Source organism: Girardinichthys multiradiatus, chromosome 8 (genome assembly GCF_021462225.1).
Source record: "Girardinichthys multiradiatus isolate DD_20200921_A chromosome 8, DD_fGirMul_XY1, whole genome shotgun sequence".
Taxonomy (NCBI): domain Eukaryota; kingdom Metazoa; phylum Chordata; class Actinopteri; order Cyprinodontiformes; family Goodeidae; genus Girardinichthys; species Girardinichthys multiradiatus.
The window spans coordinates 4,122,692-4,141,596 of NC_061801.1; the positions used below are offsets into that span (position 1 = coordinate 4,122,692).

Below are 18,905 nucleotides of genomic sequence, written 5' to 3' on the forward strand. Positions count from 1 at the left end.
CTTGTATGGTCAAAAAGCCTGATGGAGAGATGCTGGAGTCAGGGATATGATCCTGTAGCCACGTGAAAAACATAAGAAAAAACCAGAAACCAAAAACCAAACAACCCCAAATCATAACACAATTCAATTCAATTCAGTTTTATTTATATAGCGCCAATTCACAACACATGTTGTCTCAAGGCACTTCACAACAGTCAGGTACATACATTCCAATTAATCCTAACCATTGAACAGTGCAGCCGGAGTTAGCTTTTTATTCAAATTGGATAAAAAGTTTTTCTATCTACGGAAACCCAGCAGATTGCATCCAGTCAGTGACTTGTAGCAGTCACTCCTCCTGGATGAGCATGTAGCGACAGTGGACAGTCACTGGCGTTGACTTTGCAGCAATCCCTCATATTGAGCATGCATGTAGCGACAGTGGAGAGGAAAAACTCCCTTTTAACAGGAAGAAACCTCCAGCAGAACCAGGCTCAGTGTGAGCGGCCATCTGCCACGACCGACTGGGGGTTTGAGAGAACAGAGCAGAGACACAAAAAGAACACAGAAGCACTGATCCAGGAGTACTTTCTATGGGAAGGAAAAGTAAATGTTAATGGATGTAGCTCCTTTAGTCGTTTCACCTAGAAAGAAAGAACAGGTAAACTGAGCCAGTTTTCAAGGTAAGAGTCGGAAAGAGAGCACATAGAGTTTGCTACAGTTAAGCTCAGTCAATCGCCATGTCTAGGAGAGAGAAAGGGTTAAGCACTAAAAGACAGGGCTATGTGGATCATCGGTAGAGGGTGAGCATTAAGTTGTTGCCAGCAGAAGCTTGGACAATTCCCCTCTCCAGAAAGGTGTCACAGGTAGACACAGAGCCAGGCCAGGTGTAGCTTCTAGGAAGAGAATAGAGAGAACAAGGTTAAAAGCTGCAATAACAGCAAATAATGCAAAATTGGAGCGTAGTGTGAGAATGTAGCGAAGAGGGTGAAAGTGGTCGTTATGTCCTCCAGCAGCCTAAGCCTATAGCAGCATAACTACACAGATAGTTTCAGTTCAGATTATTTAGTTAAACGGCGCTTATTTACAACAATGTCGTCTCAAGGAACCCCACAAAGGGTCCCACTGATGGTATTGGGATACCTCTCTCTGTCAAACTGATTATAACCATTGGAAAAGAGAAGGGGTCATACAGGTAGCAGAAATGGAGGGTATGTTTGCACCTCAACCATAACTGAGCTGGTTTAGGCTAAACCTGACTCCCCCTTACTTCAACCAACAGGGAGGGAGGAAGGCTCCCTCACAGGATCAAAACAGTCCAAACACAAATCAGGTTCCGCAGTTATTTCCAATGTTGTCTCACCTGCTGAGGATGAAGTAATCATCTTCGGGAGTATGTCAAAGATTTTCTTTTTAATAGAATCAATTTTATTTAAGAAGAATCTCATAAAGTCATGGCTGCTAAGAGCTAAGGGAATGGATGGCTCAACAGATCTATGACTCTGTGTAAGTTTAGCAACTGTACTAAAGAGAAACCTAGGATTATTCTTGTTCTCTTCTATTAATGATGAGAAATAAGCTGTTCTAGCTTGGCGAAGTGTCTTTTTATACAACAGTAGGCTATTTTTCCAGATTAAGTAGGAATCCTCTAGGTGTGTAGAGCGCCATTTTCTCTCAAATTTTCTAACATTGTGCTTTAAAGTATGCAGCTCTGAATTAAACAAAGGAGCTAGCCTCCTATGAATGATTACCTTCTTTTTCAAGGGGGCTGCATTGTCTAATGCATCACGCTATGATGAAGACACACTATGAACAAAAGAATCAATTTGTGAAGGGGCAGAAACAGAATTATTGCCCTCCATTGTGCTTTTCAGTGATAATGAGGAAATTAAAAGTGGAACAGATTCTTTAAAGGTTGTTACAGCATCGCCTGATAATGATCTACTGTAAGGAAATTTTCTTTCAGGTGGGGAGTACTCGGTTAAATTAAACTCAAAGGTTATTAAGAAATGCTCAGACAAGACAGGTTTATGAGAGAATATCGTTATGTCTTTACACTCAATGCCATATGTCAGCACAAGGTCCAGAGAATGAAGACAAAAGTGGGTAGGTTTGTTAATGTTTTGAGCACAGCCAATTGAGTCTAAGATAGCATTAAACACTATATTTAGGCTATCACTTTCAGCGTCAACATGAATGTTAAAATCCCCCACTATAATAACTTTATCTGTATTTAACACTGAATCAGATAAAAGGTCTGAAAACTGATCTGAAAATTGAGAGTAAGGGCCTGGTGGACGGTACAGAACAACAAACAGAAGTGGTTTTAGTGCTTTGCAATTTGGATGAGGAAAACTAAGGATTAAATATTCAAAAGAGTTGTAGCTATTGATTGGTCTGGGACTAATCAATAAACATCAAAAATGACGTCCTTGTTTGCCTGATGCAGTGCTGGTACTGTCTGCAGGCCCATCATTCGCCAATGGTGGAATGACAATAACCCGATTTATGCTTAGCAGCTACCGGGAAGAACGCCGTGATATGACGCCGTTTATACCCACCCTTCGAAGCTGACCCTATTTTAGAAAGCTTCACCGTTAGCTTTCACACAGGGTCATAGGGTGAAAGGAAGTGGGAACCGACTCAGCACCTTCGCAATAGCAGACATAAAAACCACTTGGAGAGGGAGCCCAGATGTCAGTCAAAGGGCCAATACGCTCATAAAAAATGAGCCTATCGGCCTAATTTTAGCGTAACGGTGAAAACTTTCAAGTTAGCGGCCCACTACGCTAAAATGCACTGGCAAGAATCCTGAAAGGCCTGCTGGAAAATGAAATCAGCAACTCCATAAAGCCTGTCAGCAGAAGGAAGTAACATGCTCTAAAATGTCCTGGTAGATGGCTTGGTTGACCGTGGAATTCAGAAAACGCAGTGGACCGACAACAGCAGATGACATGGCACCCAAAATCATCACTGACTGTGGAAACCTCACACTGGATTTTGTAGAGGTAAACTTTGAAAGTGCTTAGGTATGTTTTAATTTAGCTAAAATAATTTGGACTGTTAAGAAGCATTTAAAAAAATTCCCCAAAGTTTTTTAAATGATCAGCTGAACTACATGTACATGGAAATGGGGAAATACACTCAACCCATGAACACTTAGGGACGACATGGTAGACTCACCTTCATGCTGATTTCAGTTGATCCCAGGAACCAAAACTCCAGAGAAAAAAATAATATCATTCCCTAAATATAAGTCACTGCTTCTTGACCCTTTACATGCTCTGCTCATTGTTTCAGCGTTCCCAGTCAATGGAGTTGTTTTCTTTTCCCATCCTTTTACATGACATTTATGTTTATAGAAATATTTAAAGAAATACACTAAATGTTTTAGAAAGCAAACATTAAGTGTATGCTAGGGGGATTTTACAAGAAACATACCACACAAACAGACAGTCTCACAAACATTTTCAGGGATGATTCTTTATTAGTTTGTTGGACACCAAAGAAAGTTCAAAATCCCTATATATAATCTGAACTGTAAAAGAAAAGACAAAGAATATTAAAAAAAACTATGACGTGATCAAAGGAAGTAGTTTCAACTTTCTGGGGAGAGTTTTATGTCCTTAAATGCAATTTTAGCATCTACATAAAAACACAAAAATTAAGCACTGCAAATGTCAGCTGTTTTACAAAAAGTATCTGAATAATAAACAGAAAGCCTCAGAAAGACAGAGCATGTACATGTATTGGAGTTGCTTCTGCTATCTTCTGCTCTGTAATCTGAAACTAAACTTGGGGAACATGTATACTTCTTACTTTTGGCTTTGTGGAAGCCTTTATCACAGCCATGATAACCTTATTCAGAATTGAAATGTTTATGGTATAAGGCGAATTGTATGGGCAGAAACTTGCTCAGACTGACTCTGTACTTGTGTAATTTCAAAATGAATGCTATTAAAAGAAAATAAATTTCCTGAACTGAATTTAATGGTTTGAAACTGAATTCATTTGCTTAAAAATATATTTTGTTGTATTGCAAATTAAGTTTGACTACTTTTACTTTCTATGATTCAATTTCAATTCCAAAAATAATTAAACACAAATTCGCCAATTTAAGTTTCACATTAAGTTAAAGTTCCTTTATGGCATTTTGAGCTGGAGCAGTAGAGCTTACATGAGCTTGGCTGATGTCATTTACCAAGTCAAATGAACCCCAATAAGAAGCATTATGTAAACAAAAGATGGGTTAATTGTAACAGTTTTGTTACCTTTAGCTATTAGCTAAAGAAGTTAAATTAGCATAGTGTGCTGCTATTATTACGTCAATCTGCGTTTCCCCGTCAATATGTTTGACATGGTGATTGGTATCAGCCAAGCCCATGTAAGCTTCTCTGCTCCAGAGCAAAATCCAGGAAAGAAAGTTTAAGGAAGTAAAACGTGAATCTGTGTTTGATTAGTCGGTAGCTTTCCTCAAGGACCCGGATGTGTGACACAAAAAACTGAATTTCGGAATTGAAATGGAATTATAGAACTGAAAGTGCTATAGTGAAACACAATTTTTAATACAACAAAATACATTTTCAAAGCAAATTAATTTAGTTTCAAACCATTAAATTCAGTTTCAGTTTAGTGAAATACATTTTCAAATGAATGCATTTAATTTCAAATTAGAGAAATATAGATTCAGTATTAGCAATTCAAATTCAGTTTCTGATGGCACAAGTTTCTGCCCAAACAATTGCTACCTATTATCCTTTTGTGAATGAGGCATTTAAACATGCTGTTGTTCTGTTTTATTCTCTAATTACAATTTTGTCAAGTCTGTTGTTGCATAAGCAAATATGAGAATCACTCACACAGCACAGTACAATATAACTGCAGCCAGACAGAAGCACCTGCAGCTATGCACTTCACCACTGGATCAGGTCAGGACCAGCGAACGAGCACCTGGTCTCCATCCTCTATGGAGTAAAACTGGAGTGTCTTTAAGTCGCCGTCCATGTCAAATTCTGTCCCCAACATCTGTCACCAAAATAGCTTGTTAGAATCAACCAAGACTTGAGTTTATTTTAAATAAAGTAATTTCAAATAATTTTTGTGTTGAAAAAAATGTATTTAAACAAAAAACAAATGTATTAAAACAAACAAAACAATTTAATGTAAAATGTTTCTTGTTTTTTTATTGGAGGTAGACTACAAATGAACTACACTTCTGAAAACTATATCAATTTAAAAATGTTTGAAGCATTTCTTATAAAGAGTGATTATATGACTAAATATTAATTCTGTGTTTTAGAGGAAAGCCAGATCTTCAAGCATTCTTCAGTTCATAAAGTAAATGAAGATTGATAATTTTTTGAGTTTCCTAATATTGCTTTTTAACTTGAACAAGGGAGCAAAGACCTTTCTCATTTATTTAGTGAAAGTAACAGGATGTGATTGTGGAGAGATGCATAAGTGTTCCTTTGCATTGGGTTCCTTTTTAACAAAAAATACAACTAAGTCCAGTTATATTTCTGGACTACATACACGGCGTTGCAAAAAAGTATTATGCTGTTTATTCTTTCCGGTTTTGCCTTTTGTCACACCATAACACATCAGCAAACAAATTTCATAAACAGACAAAATTAACCTGAGTAAACACAAAATGTACTTTTCCAACAATTACATAATCTCTATCAAAACTAATCAACTTGATGAATAAATCAAATTTTTTGTAAAGCTAGTTTTATTTCACTTTTCACCCCCAGGTCTGACAACTGCCAGACCTGTGGAATTAAAAACACTTCGCTGTTTCCCGTCTGGGATCGGAGGCCGGGAGAAGGAGCGGGCCTTCTAGCCTAGGTCTGTGCTGGGTTGGGTTTCAGGTTTTGGGGGTTGTCTAGTGCTTCTCTGGGTCGCTTGGACTTCTTTGGACCTCGGTCCCCGGCATTGGTGTCCTGTCCGTCGGCTGGGAGGGGGTGCTGGGCTCCGGAAAGGGGAGCTTGGCCAGGCACAGTGTGTGGTGTTGATTGGGATGCGGCTTCGCTTTGGTGGAGGGGCTGGCCGGCTGGCCTGCTGGGTGCGGCGGGGTGTGTCGGCGGGCGTGGAGGGGTTGCAGCGTGTGGGGTCCCCTTCTTGGATGTGGATTCACCGGCATTTGAATCGGCTGAGCAGTGATGGCGGGACTGAGCTGGTTAATGTTTCTCCCTGGGCTATCATTGCAGTGGCGGTGATGTGGTGCTTGCCGCTGGCTGGGGAACTCTTGCCAGGTGAGTTTGCACCGTGTGGGGTCAGGGACTTCGTTGTGGGCACCGTGCTCAGTGGTGTCTGCCCTGTTGGCCCTGCGCGGGGCCCTGGCCTTGTGCCACGCTGTGTGGTGGGGGGCAGGGTGCGGCGGGGGTGCTTGGAGCGGGGCGATGTGTGGAGCTTGCGCTGTGTGTGTGTGTTTCTTTGTCGGCTTTTCGGGGATGGAGCTTACCTGTGGGGGTGTGCCCCTGTGGGGAGGGGATTCATGGTATTTGGGTTCGGGGGCCTGTGTTCGATATTTGTGTCCTAGTTGGGGGTGGCCATGTGAGGAAATTCATGTTGGGGTTCATGGGGGGGGCTCATGGGGTTGAGATCAGAATTCATTGGGGAGTTGGGACTGTTTCACCCTGTGGTGGCTCTGGTTGGCGGGCTCGTTTGGACCAGGTAGACCCCTCTTTTGTACATGGCCCCCTCTCCAGGTGGGGATTGGGGTTGTTGGGGACTTGGGTCGGGGCGGGGGGTCGGGGTCCAGGCCAGGATTACTCGGGTTTGGGAAGTGCTAGGGCGGTTTGCCTGTAGGGGTGCCTGGACCTGGGAGTACAGAGTATGTATGGGAAGTGTGAGTGAGTGTACGACATCCATTGTTGTTTGTCTTTACGTTGGGTGCGTGGGTGTGTTTTTATGTCTACGCATGAGGGTGGAAATGTGTGATTGTGACTGTGTGCATGTTTTTTGTGTCAGGTTAGGTCTTGGGCTGTTCTCTCTCTCTCCTGGATCAGTTTAGGCCCCCCTTCAAATGTGGGGCATATTTCCTCCCTGACACACTACCTGCCGGTGGTTGGTGTCTCTGCCTGCTTGTGGTTCTCGGTGTCCGGGGCTGGGTGCTTTGGTGTGTGCTGGCTCACTCTCGGTGGCTGCTTGCCGGGGCTTGGACCCCCGAGCCATGTCCGTCCTCTGCATGGGGGGTGATATGTCCCAGGGTCTTGGGTCTCTGGGTGCATGGCTGGATCTGCTCTGGTGTAGACAGCTGCTGGCAGGGCCTGTGGGCTCGTCGCTGCAACTCCCTGGAGCTTCTGCACTGTGGCTGCTGGGTGGTTCCCCTGGGACTCTCCCCTGGTCTTCTCTAGGGGGGTTGCGATTGTCCCAGCGATCGTTCTCCTGGGGTTCCTGTGCTGTGGGAGCCTTTGGATGTCTTGGTGCTAGCAGAATATCTGCAGCACACATGTTCAGTTTTGTGTTCTTTGTCTGTGTGTTTTTAAAGTTAAGACAAACTTTATTTAAAGGGTTATTTTAAACAGAAGATTGGCCATAATGCACCGTCTGCGCTTATGCTGCCAAATAATATTTACCCAGAAAAGTTTAGTTTTCAATCCAGCAAATAATGTGCCCCTAACATCATTTTACTAAATTTGATAACTAAGTAAACACCATTAAGCCCCATTTCTCTAGAAAGATGTGGCTCTTTTCCAAAATACTCCCTTAATAATATTTCTTTAAATATTATTTTAATAAATAAAGGCAACTTCTTAGACACCGTTGAGAAATGGTCATCCAGAAGGTTGGTTTTATTCAGCAGATCATTATTTAAAACAGTATTTTATTAAAATAATATTTTATCTGATCTTGCATTGTGAAGGGTTGTCTAAAGGTATGCTGATTATTGCCTAAGTTGGTTCCAAGACTAACTTAACTTCATTTCCAGATTCTTCAAGAAAATCCTTTGTTCTCAAACATAAATAACATTGCATGGTAATGTTCCATCACTCTTTTGGTCATGGTTCTCAATCATCTTTGATGAACTTGTTTATATTGCACATAGCCCATTAGTCCTCGTTATTCTTTAATTCTGCTTGGTAGTTTAGTTGGATTGTTTTAGCATAGTAAAGAGTTTGTTGATTGAAATCTGTTTGACTTTGAGTTGACTTATTTTTGTTAATAAATTCTTGTATTTTAAGAAATTGTGTGAATTCATTCCATGTGTGTGTAGAGTTTATGCAGTTCAATAATGTCAGAGCTTGTCTCACACCTTTCTATTTTGTCCTAATACCATCGCCTTACTGGGCTGGTATTCACAGGACAACCCTTAACAGACCGCAATATTATTTGATAAAATATTAATATTAAATAATAATCTCAGATTCATAATCCCAACATGGCTCAGATCACCTGTTTAGATTCAGGTGTTACCAGATACACAAATGTTCTATACTGAGCCGCATTTACCACTGAATACATCATGCATTCATTCGTGCACTTTTTGGTAAAAAAGCTGTTATTATATATGTTTCTGCAGGTGCAGAAGCAAGCAAGGTGTTATCTTGTAATCTCTTCATCCTTTTCTCTCCTCCATTCTTTTCTCCTTCTCTCCCTTTTTTCTTTTTGCCCATCCTCTCTTTTTCGTGCTTCTTTTTTCCTTTTCGTTTCCGTCTCCGTGTCCGTAACAATTGAAAAAATTGTTTTTAAAAAAAAAGAAAAAACTTAATCAGAATCTGCTTGACAACATAAAGTAGGTTTAAAGATCTTTAGTATTGTGGCTATATTTCTGGCAACCTTAGGCAAGTGTTCGGCTACTTCCATTTCCCTGTCATACACTGCTTAAGTTTTCTTTAAAAACAGTCAGAATATTATTCAGGAATAAATACACAAAATACTGAAATAAGTTCATACAGGTAAGATAAGGCCTTCAAATTAAGCAGACTATGTTTAAATAGTGTAGAAGGGGGATGATCTGAGAGTACCAGCTGTGGGTAAGGACTATCAGATTGCTTTTTGCTTCTTCTTAGTTTGGTATATAGTGAAATTGATTTATATAGCTAATTCTCTCTTGAGAATTGATCTAACTGCTCTTCTCTGTGACATTTGTTTCTACTACTTTATTTGGAACCCTTCACATGTTTTTTTTTTCTGTGTTTAAAAGCAGCAGTTCTCCAGCCGAGTCTGCACAACTTGGGACCTCGAGCTAGATGCATCTCAGGAGGTAAGAAGCGTGGTCCTAGATCCCAGCCCAAAGTTCAACACCACACTGCGTAAAATTGTAACACATTTTCCCCACTAAGCAAAACAACCACAAATACGGTACCTCACATAGTCAAAAGCATTCCAGTTGCCAGAGTGGCTGACAGCAGGTCCTACCTGAAACTCCTGGCTATGGATAGGTGTTGATACAGTAAAATTATTATTTACGCAGGTGGTAATGGTGGTTGGCTACAAATCAGAGGTCAGTAAAATTAATGTTACCTTGGTGTGTAAGTTTATGAAATTTAGTCGCATGCAGTCATTTAACCACTGGTTGTCTTGGTGATGCCCAAAAAAAACACTTATAATATTATCCAAAGACCTGGGCCAATTAAAAGTTACAATTCTTGCGAAAATCTAACTTTATATTTTTCATTCCAGTTTTAAAGCAGTGAAAAAACGTTTGCTTGTGGTTTTGTACTGCCCACCATGTCCTCACGGAAAGTTTTTAGATGGGTTTTTAATCTAAGTTAGTATTAAATACTAGGATCACTATAGTAGGGGATATTAAAATTCACATACACATTAAAAGCAATAACCTTAATGCAGCCCTCAATAATTCTTAGATTCAAGAGACTTTGCCCAAAAAAACTTTCAGACCTGCAGTCTTCTTACTCTTGACCTTTTGCTGACATATCGCCAGACCTTGGAACAAGATATTGTTTGCAAGTTACACATACTGTCAAGTCTTTCTACCAAGTCTACCAGGTAAAAGACATAAATGTCCATTGTAGAGTTTTGTTATGAATAGTTTAGTAATGAGTATTATTAAGATGTAATAGGATGCATCTGTATTTTAAATGTAAATCTGCAATGGATTTTTGGGTTAAATAGTGTCAATGTGGTAAATCACAGATGTTTTTTGATCAAATATTTTTATTTTGTAAAACTGGAAGTACCTTTTTTTTTTTGCAATTCCTTTAACGTAACTGTGTAAAATGCGGTCCCTGAGAGGAGCTATATTCAGCAATTAAAGAGTTCAGTTTGAGGAAGAGCTTGGCATTCATTATTTTTTCTATTTTGGAGCTGAATCCTAGGAGGGAAGCTATGTTTGTGACTATGTAAAGTCTGTAGACAATGAAGGTTAATGCAAGACATGCTAATTAAATGTTGAATGGACTTTCCAGTCATACTGACCACTGAAAGCGCTTTATACTAGAGCCACATTCACCCAGATGCACTCACTAACGCGCACACATTCATAGCACACAGATCGCAGATTTGTAGGCAATTTGAGGTTAAGTGCCTTGCCCAGGGGCACTTGCCCAGGGGCATTGAGGAGGAAACAATGATAGACTTTATGGAGGGAAAGATTGCATGAGATTTTAGTTTCAGGATCACATTCTCATGTGGAAGGCTAGTGCCAGTTGACTTATTTAGAAGGAACAAGAATCAGTGAGTGTGCAACAAAGCAATGCAGGGTTTCAAGCTCTGCCAGATCACTAACTGGACAGACTCTGAAATTGCGTATAAAGAAATATTGTGGGGAAAAAAGTCTGCAGCAAAAATGTTGGTCTCAATATGAAACAATGAACACTGTGTAAAACAAACAAGTTTGCCAATCTGGGATAGTATTTGACTGAAGTAGCAGGAAGAGCTGTAGCAGGACACACAAAAAGCAATTTACATCATGGTTAGCTCTACACCTGAATCACAGTCCCTTTGAAAGAAAGGAAAGTAGTCACTGGGCGTGCGTCCAAATTACTGTACTTAACTTTCGTGAGAAAATCATCTGATGTTGTGGCTCTCAGGGAGTGGTGTGATGAATAAGATCCAGATTTGTAGTCTGGAATCTGTAGGTGTTTCAAGTAAAATAAATGGCTGTCTGCTTTGTCAAGTGTTCTTACAGTTCATTCCAGAGCTTAATTACACATGAAAAACAGACAACAAGTAGAATGTGCATGAATTTATACAATTCCTGTAAAATGAAGGCCATAGCAGACAGAGTGAGAGCACTTCAGGTTATCAGGCACACCCCAAAGGATTATCTAAAATGTACTGTGTGGCACTGTCTTTTGAACAACAGTGGCTCAAACCATATTGTGTCTGACAGGATTAAAAGAATGATAGACTCATAGCTGTAGACAGGAAGTTTTTATGGGCTTTACAAGCGCCATTTACAGCATCTAGTGTAACCGACGCCATCTGTATACATTTAAGACTAGATAAGGACACACAGATTTCCAAACAGCTGCACAACTTCTGGGAGTTGGGAGTCTCTGGCCAGTATAAATAAAAAGATGCTGTTGAACATTACCTACCACATCCCGATGTCATCAGAGAAGACAACGTAAACACTAAACTAAAAGTGATGTTGCCCTTCTCTCAATGACTGCACCTAATCTTAACCCAAACCTGTTGGATGTGTCATCAAGTTCAGACTGCACCAAATAGCTTTCACTGCAGACATCATCAAGAATTATCTTCAGATAGCTCTTGCAGAAAAAGATAAAGACACTGTCGTGTTTCAGTGGCTGCATGGACTTTAAACCATTTGAAATTGAGTGGCATGTCCTGACAATAGCAAGAATAGTATTCAGGGGTTTCGCCCAGCCCATTTCACCTTGCAGCAACCATAAGAAAAACCAAAGACAGTGTTGATGATTTTATTTCAAGTTCTAGTGATGTGGAAGAAGCATTCTCAGTGACCACAGAGGCAAACACTATCCTGTCCAATGCAGTAATGAGCTCATGCAATTGACCAACTGCCCAAAATTGAGAGTGGACAGATGGTTGTGTTGGGTGTTGGGATTTGTATGGAAAACTGACATCTCAAGTTTGAGCTAAAAGAACTGCCTAATGTTTAAAAGAGCAATCTTTTCACCATACAATGTGAAAATACCTACAGGAAAAGGGAGTTGGCTAAGAGGTGAAGCTACCACAAGACTTGACTGAGATGTGGGATGAGTAGTGTTCAGAGCTTCTACTGCTTTATCTAGTTATTGTTCCAAGATGGTATCAAATTAAAAGCTAAATTCATAAACAGTAAAACTAAACATCTTCTGAGATGCAATTCCGCACAAAATCAGTCCAGGAGCCGCAAATGGGTCATGGGCTGCCCTTTGGATAACCCTGGCTAAGAGAAAAAAAAGAAATACAAATATTTTGCATACTCTTTCTTACTTGTCCCATACTTTTTAACATCAGAAATCTACTGAATTTAAATTCAACACTTCCCTCCCCAATTTCACCGAAATTATTAAAGCTATTTTAAACAACAAGCTGTGTATTTCAATGCTACAAAATCCTAATCAACTTTATCTCTGATCCGCACCATCAGAGCTGGTTACTTATCAAAAATGAAACTGAACTTCAGTGTATGGATAGGCAATACAAGCTTGAAATATTTTCACCTTTTTTTTGTATTTACTGAAATGGCTATAAATAAAAGTGACGATAAATTATTCCTTCCTAGTTTGAGTCTATTTGGCTATAAATGTATCATCAAGTATAGTCCAGAGCATGATTAACAAAAACACTGGTGTAAAAATAAAATATATGACTCAAACTTGCTGAATTTTGGTCAAGAAAACCAAAATATTAACTGTGGCTGGTCTTAGCAGAAATATTGGGAATGTTACTGTGCTTCCCCGAGCACTAAACACCCTCTCTGAAACTGTACTGTTTGCTGGGACACACAAGAATGTATTTGGCCAAATGACTGAGCAGAGGAAAATGTACCTTCAATACTGTTTTTTAACTGTCTGCCAGTTGACTATAACAAGTAAGTGTTCAATACACACTCAATTTTCAAGATTTCCTGCACACTTCTACAGCTTTGTCAATTTTGGTATCTCTTATGCTTCAGCCCCCAAAAACAACAGAAAATAGGTAATAGGGATGATATACTTGGCCCTCTCTTTCAGTGTTACGTAGCTATTGGCTGAGCTTTTACTAACTAACTGTATTTGCTCTTCTTTATACACTAGACTTGAAAACTGACTCAGAGCTAATCTGTTTAGCTATTTTGCTGAAGCAACTAAAGGAGCTACTACTGCCATTAACTTTTTACTTTCTTCAACATAAAGGTTCCTCTTGGATCTGTGCTTCTTCTTTTTTTATGTGTCTATGCTCTGTCTTCTCAAATCTCCAGTAAGTCATGGCAGATAGCCGCTCACATTGAGCCTGGTTCTGCTGGAGGTTTTGTCTTGTTAAAGGGAAGTTTCCTTTCCGCTGTCAACACATGCATGCTCAGAATGAGGGATTCCTGCAAAGTCAACAACACAAAGCAAGCAACTATTAACTGTTGCTAAATGCTCATTAAGGAGGAGTGAATGCTGCAAGTCACTGAATCGATTCAATCTCCTGGGTTTCTTTGGACAGGAAACCTTTTAACCCATTTGAATAATAAACTGTTTTTGACTGTAGTGTTTCTTAACTAGGATCAATTGTAATGGATGTACTTGACGTGTAATCGGCACTATGAAAATAAATTAAATTGAAAACTAGGTGGTGTGTCTCGGGGTCTTGGGCCTCTGGGTACACGGCTGGATCTGCTTGGGCGTGGACGGCTGCCGGCGGGGCCTGTGGGCTCGTCACTGCAGCTACCTGGGGCTTCTGCACTGTCGCTGCTGGGTGGTTCCCCTGGGACTCTCCACTGCTCTTCTCTGGGGGGGTTGTGGTAGTTCTCCAGGGGTTCCTGTGCTTTGGGGGGCCTTTGGATGTCTGTGGCTCGGATCTCCTCAGTGTCCGTCCAGGGACCATGGGGCAGGTCTGTGGGTCCTCACACTCGCTATTGCATATTTTTGTGGAGAAACCTTGTATACAAAAGCACACTCATACTCACAGGTGTTAAGCTTCAGGTGTTGACAGATACACAGATGTTCTATATTGGGCTGCACCTCTCACTAAACAAAACAAACAAAAAAACAGCTGCAGGTGTATAAGCAAGCAGGGTGTAATCTTGTATTCTCTTCATCCTTCTTTCTCTCCTCCACTCTTTCCTCCTTTTCTCTCCTTTTTCCCCATCTCTCTCTTTTTCGAGCTTCTATTTTCCCTTTTATTTCAGTCTCTGTATCCGTAACAATGGAAATATTCCCAAAGAAGTTTATAATAAAGTTTATTTTATAAATATCAAGCAGAGCTTTAAAGCATTAGCTGTGATGCTCCGCTTGTGAAAGTAAATCTGTTGGGCAATTTCTCGGCACTCAGACAACAATTCTGAGCGATACTCTGCCGGACAGGACACGGTAAAAAAAAAGAAAACTAGGTAAAATAATTATATACAGGTCCTTCTCAAAAAATTAGCATATTGTGATAAAGTTCATTATTTTCTATAATGTAATGATGAAAATTTAACATTCATATATTTTAGATTCATTGCACACTAACTGAAATATTTCAGGTCTTTTATTGTCTTAATACGGATGATTTTTGCATACAACTCATGAAAACCCAAAATTCCTATCTCACAAAATTAGCATATTTCATCCGACCAATAAAAGAAAAGTGTTTTTAATACAAAAAACGTCAACCTTCAAATAATCATGTACAGTTATGCACTCAATACTTGGTCGGGAATCCTTTTGCAGAAATGACTGCTTCAATGCGGCGTGGCATGGAGGCAATCAACCTGTGGCACTGCTGAGGTCTTATGGAGGCCCAGGATGCTTCGATAGCGGCCTTTAGCTCATCCAGAGTGTTGGGTCTTGAGTCTCTCAACGTTCTCTTCACAATATCCCACAGATTCTCTATGGGGTTCAGGTCAGGAGAGTTGGCAGGCCAATTGAGCACAGTGATACCATGGTCAGTAAACCATTTACCAGTGGTTTTGGCACTGTGAGCAGGTGCCAGGTCGTGCTGAAAAATGAAATCTTCATCTCCATAAAGCTTTTCAGCAGATGGAAGCATGAAGTGCTCCAAAATCTCCTGATAGGTAGCTGCATTGACCCTGCCCTTGATAAAACACAGTGGACCAACACCATCAGCTGACACGGCACCCCAGACCATCACTGACTGTGGGTACTTGACACTGGACTTCTGGCATTTTGGCATTTCCTTCTCCCCAGTCTTCCTCCAGACTCTGGCACCTTGATTTCCGAATGACATGCAGAATTTGCTTTCATCCGAAAAAAGTACTTTGGACCACTGAGCAACAGTCCAGTGCTGCTTCTCTGTAGCCCAGGTCTGGGGAATGCAGCACCTGTAGCCCATTTCCTGCACACGCCTGTGCATGGTGGCTCTGGATGTTTCTACTCCAGACTCAGTCCACTGCTTCCGCAGGTCCCCCAAGGTCTGGAATCGGCCCTTCTCCACAATCTTCCTCAGGGTCCGGTCACCTCTTCTTGTTGTGCAGCATTTTCTGCCACACTTTTTCCTTCCCACAGACTTCCCACTGAGGTGCCTTGATACAGCACTCTGGGAACAGCCTATTTGTTCAGAAATGTCTTTCTGTGTCTTACCCTCTTGCTTGAGGGTGTCAATAGTGGCCTTCTGGACAGCAGACAGGTCGGCAGTCTTACCCATGATTGGGGTTTTGAGTGATAAACCAGGCTGGGAGTTTTAAAGGCCTCAGGAATCTTTTGCAGGTGTTTAGAGTTAACTCGTTGATTCAGATGATTAGGTTCATAGCTCGTTTAGAGACCCTTTTAATAATATGCTAATTTTGTGAGATAGGAATTTTGGGTTTTCATGAGCTGTATGCCAAAATCATCTGTATTAAGACGATAAAAGACCTGAAATATTTCAGTTATTGTGCAATGAATCTAAAATATATGAATGTTAAATTTTCATCATGACATTATGGAAAATAATGAACTTTATCACAATATGCTAATTTTTTGAGAAGGACCTGTATTTTTGTTCTTATGCTTATATAAGTGTGCATGCATACTGATATATGAGTGGGTATGTTTGTGTGTCTACTTGGTAAGCGTGAGATTTTGTTATGAAACCTTATTCTCAAATATTATGTTCATAAAGCTAGTGGTTAATTGTGTATGCATCAAATACAATAAAGGCTCACCCTAACCCCTAACCCAAAACCAAATCATGGCAGTCTTCCTCACTTATTCAATGACTGTTCTGACAACATAAGCTACACTGTACATCCTCAGGCAAACTTTGTTTCCTCCCATCTGAACACCTTTTTTGAAGAAACTGCTTTAAATTATGTGCAATATTTTCTCCCGTGTGGTCATTGTAATCATGCGCTCACGTGTTGTGTGTGTCTGTGCGTCAGGGCGGAGCTCCACCGCGATTGATACAGACAGCAGAAAATTGTATAGGTAGATATAACTTAGTGTATAGTGCATTATGCTTGTTTCACAAAAGGACAATGTATAGACATGTTTAATATAGAAAAGGTAACCTTAAATATCTTCTGTTCTATGTTAGTTATTAAAACAATTTGATATACTTAACTGGACCATCTAAATATAACCTTCCATTACAACACTATGTGTCTAGTAAGACAAATGTTAGCACCTGTAATTAGGTACATTTCAAAATTTAGAAAAGTTCAAGATTTAGAAAAAAAAAATGTTTGCACTTCTTGTATAAAATAAAATTGTATAAAATGAAAGACAACTTTTTGGATGTTGTTGTAGCATTAAAAAGCATATATTCTGTATCCACTATGCGCAGTTTTGTATTAATGCATTGTTAAAGCTAATACAAATTATACAAAAATACATAATGAGTTTCTTTTCAAATAGGAGTACGAGTACTGTACTATGCTGACATTAAGGTGACCCACCAGTAAGGTGACAATACGGGTGCCCGCCCATTTGTGATTGAAACCCCTAGAATGCTTGCAGAGTGAAGCATGAGATTAAATAATTCTATTATGGAGTCATTGCTGTGAAATTTAAATAGCACTTACGAAAAGTCTGTCGTATATGGCATCTCAGACTTGGCGAAAGTCATCTCAAGAATCATATGACCAAAGTTAGTATGTGCCATTAAGTAAAAAGGCAATCCTCAATAGGGAAATATAAAGTTTAGAACAGTATCTCATCAGGTAAGGACCTAACACTCTGTTAGACAATATTTATCTGTATCTCACTTCTGTATCAGAAGCATTCGTGGATAATAGAGAACAAACACGACTTGATAAAAAAATAGGCGCACACAGATCTGCTGGGCTTGATGAGCAATTATTTAGCCCAATTTGCTTTGTGAATCCTGTGTTCAAATAAATCAGATAGACCAGTTGTGTCCAAACTATTGTCACGTGGGCTAAAATTGTCAAGTCAAAAGTACTTGCAGGCCACAAAATATTTAAAAAAACATTAATATCACAAAGAATGAAATTATGAATTTTCTTACCTGCTAAACAATAGAGTAAGCATTTTAATTAAATAAAGTAGTCAGTATCTGTATTTTCTGTGCAAAATATTGTAAATCCAAACAGGTTTTGCACATTCTCCTTATCAACAGAAAGCTTCCACTGCAAAATTCTTTTGGGATGAAAAACAGAAAAAAAGTCTATTCTCAGCAATAGGAACAGGATTTGGGTCATTTTTTCTTTGTAAACACTTGACAATTAAGCAATTATTACCCAAGTTTAACAAATTGCTTAAAAGTAGATTTGGGTGCACCATAGTCTGCCTTTGAGTAAAAGTCATTAAACTGATGTGGTCCTATTTACTATTAAAATTAAAGAGAATACAAAAAGTGTGGTTATTGAAAGATAAATACTCTTTTGTTTTTTTAACTTTATCCATTGTAAGAGGATTTTAATTTGGTGGTAATAATTTTGCCCTGATTAAAACTGAAAAAATTCAGGGTGTGGCACTGGAGCAGCGGTAGAGCGCCCGACCCATGTATTGAGGGTTTTCAGCCCTAGACGCAGCTGTCCCCTGGTTCGAGTCCGACCATGTCCACCTGTGCTGCATGTCTTCACCCCATTCCCTGTCTGCCTACTTTCAAAAAATTACTAAATAAAGGCCACTAGTGCTGCAAAACAATTCTTAAAAACAAAGAAAAAACTGAAAAGTCTCCATCTGCATCAACCACTCATGATGGTGGGCCAAATTTCTATCATTCTTAAACTGCATTTGGCAGCAAAATTGTCTGGCCCCCCGCAAGAGGCCCCTGCGCTGCACTTTGGACACCCCTGAGATAGACGGTGCAAAGGTTTTACATAAGATGCAGCAAACTCAATCAACTTGTGAATGACTGTCAGGGATTTCTGTGTTATGTGTAATGAAGTGTTACCTTGTGGCTGGTGTAGGTAAGCCTCAGATCTGAAGATGGGACCTTCAACAGTCTGTGCAGCAGTCCTTTTACTTTCTGAACAACCATAGAGGCTGCAAAGGAGAAAAACAAAATTGCACATGTTTGAGAGATGGAACTTTCACATGAGATTTAATTAATTAATAAAAGTTTAATTAATGCTGAGCCAGAGAACCAGTCTAGCGCTTTGGTTTTTACCTGGTAGTTTCTTCTCTATAGGTTTCTGGTTAGTATCATCAGGAAAGACAAACGTAATCTCTAAGAAGAAATGAGGAAACCAAAAACATCAAACAGTACCATATTTGTGAATCAGAACAATGTTAATTTGTGGAGCCAACAGAAAAGCAGAGAGATAAATGAGGAAGAACTGACTTAAGAGCTGATTTTTCAGCGCAAATGGCTCTTGCTTCTTCAGCTCGCCTTCATCCGGGGCTCCATACTCTTAAAAAAAAAATCAACAAGAAAACAATGAATGAAAAACCCAACAAAAACATTGTGTCTTT

The 18,905-nt window shown here is 39.8% G+C and overlaps 1 protein-coding gene across 4 annotated transcripts in view; it reads right to left on the bottom strand.

Moving 5' to 3' along the window:
* Positions 1–3,446: 3,446 nt before the first annotated feature.
* tbce (tubulin folding cofactor E) overlaps positions 3,447–18,905 on the bottom strand; it is a 99,023-nt gene continuing 83,564 nt past the window's right edge. For all 4 annotated transcript variants that reach the window (XM_047372750.1, XM_047372748.1, XM_047372749.1 and 1 more), the window contains exons 14-17: positions 18,775–18,843; positions 18,601–18,660; positions 18,385–18,476; positions 3,447–5,004 (exon numbers count right to left, since the gene is read on the bottom strand). In XM_047372750.1, coding sequence (XP_047228706.1) covers positions 4,909–5,004; positions 18,385–18,476; positions 18,601–18,660; positions 18,775–18,843 — 317 coding nt within the window. In that variant the 3' untranslated portion in view covers positions 3,447–4,908. The remainder of the gene's footprint in view (positions 5,005–18,384; positions 18,477–18,600; positions 18,661–18,774; positions 18,844–18,905) is intronic.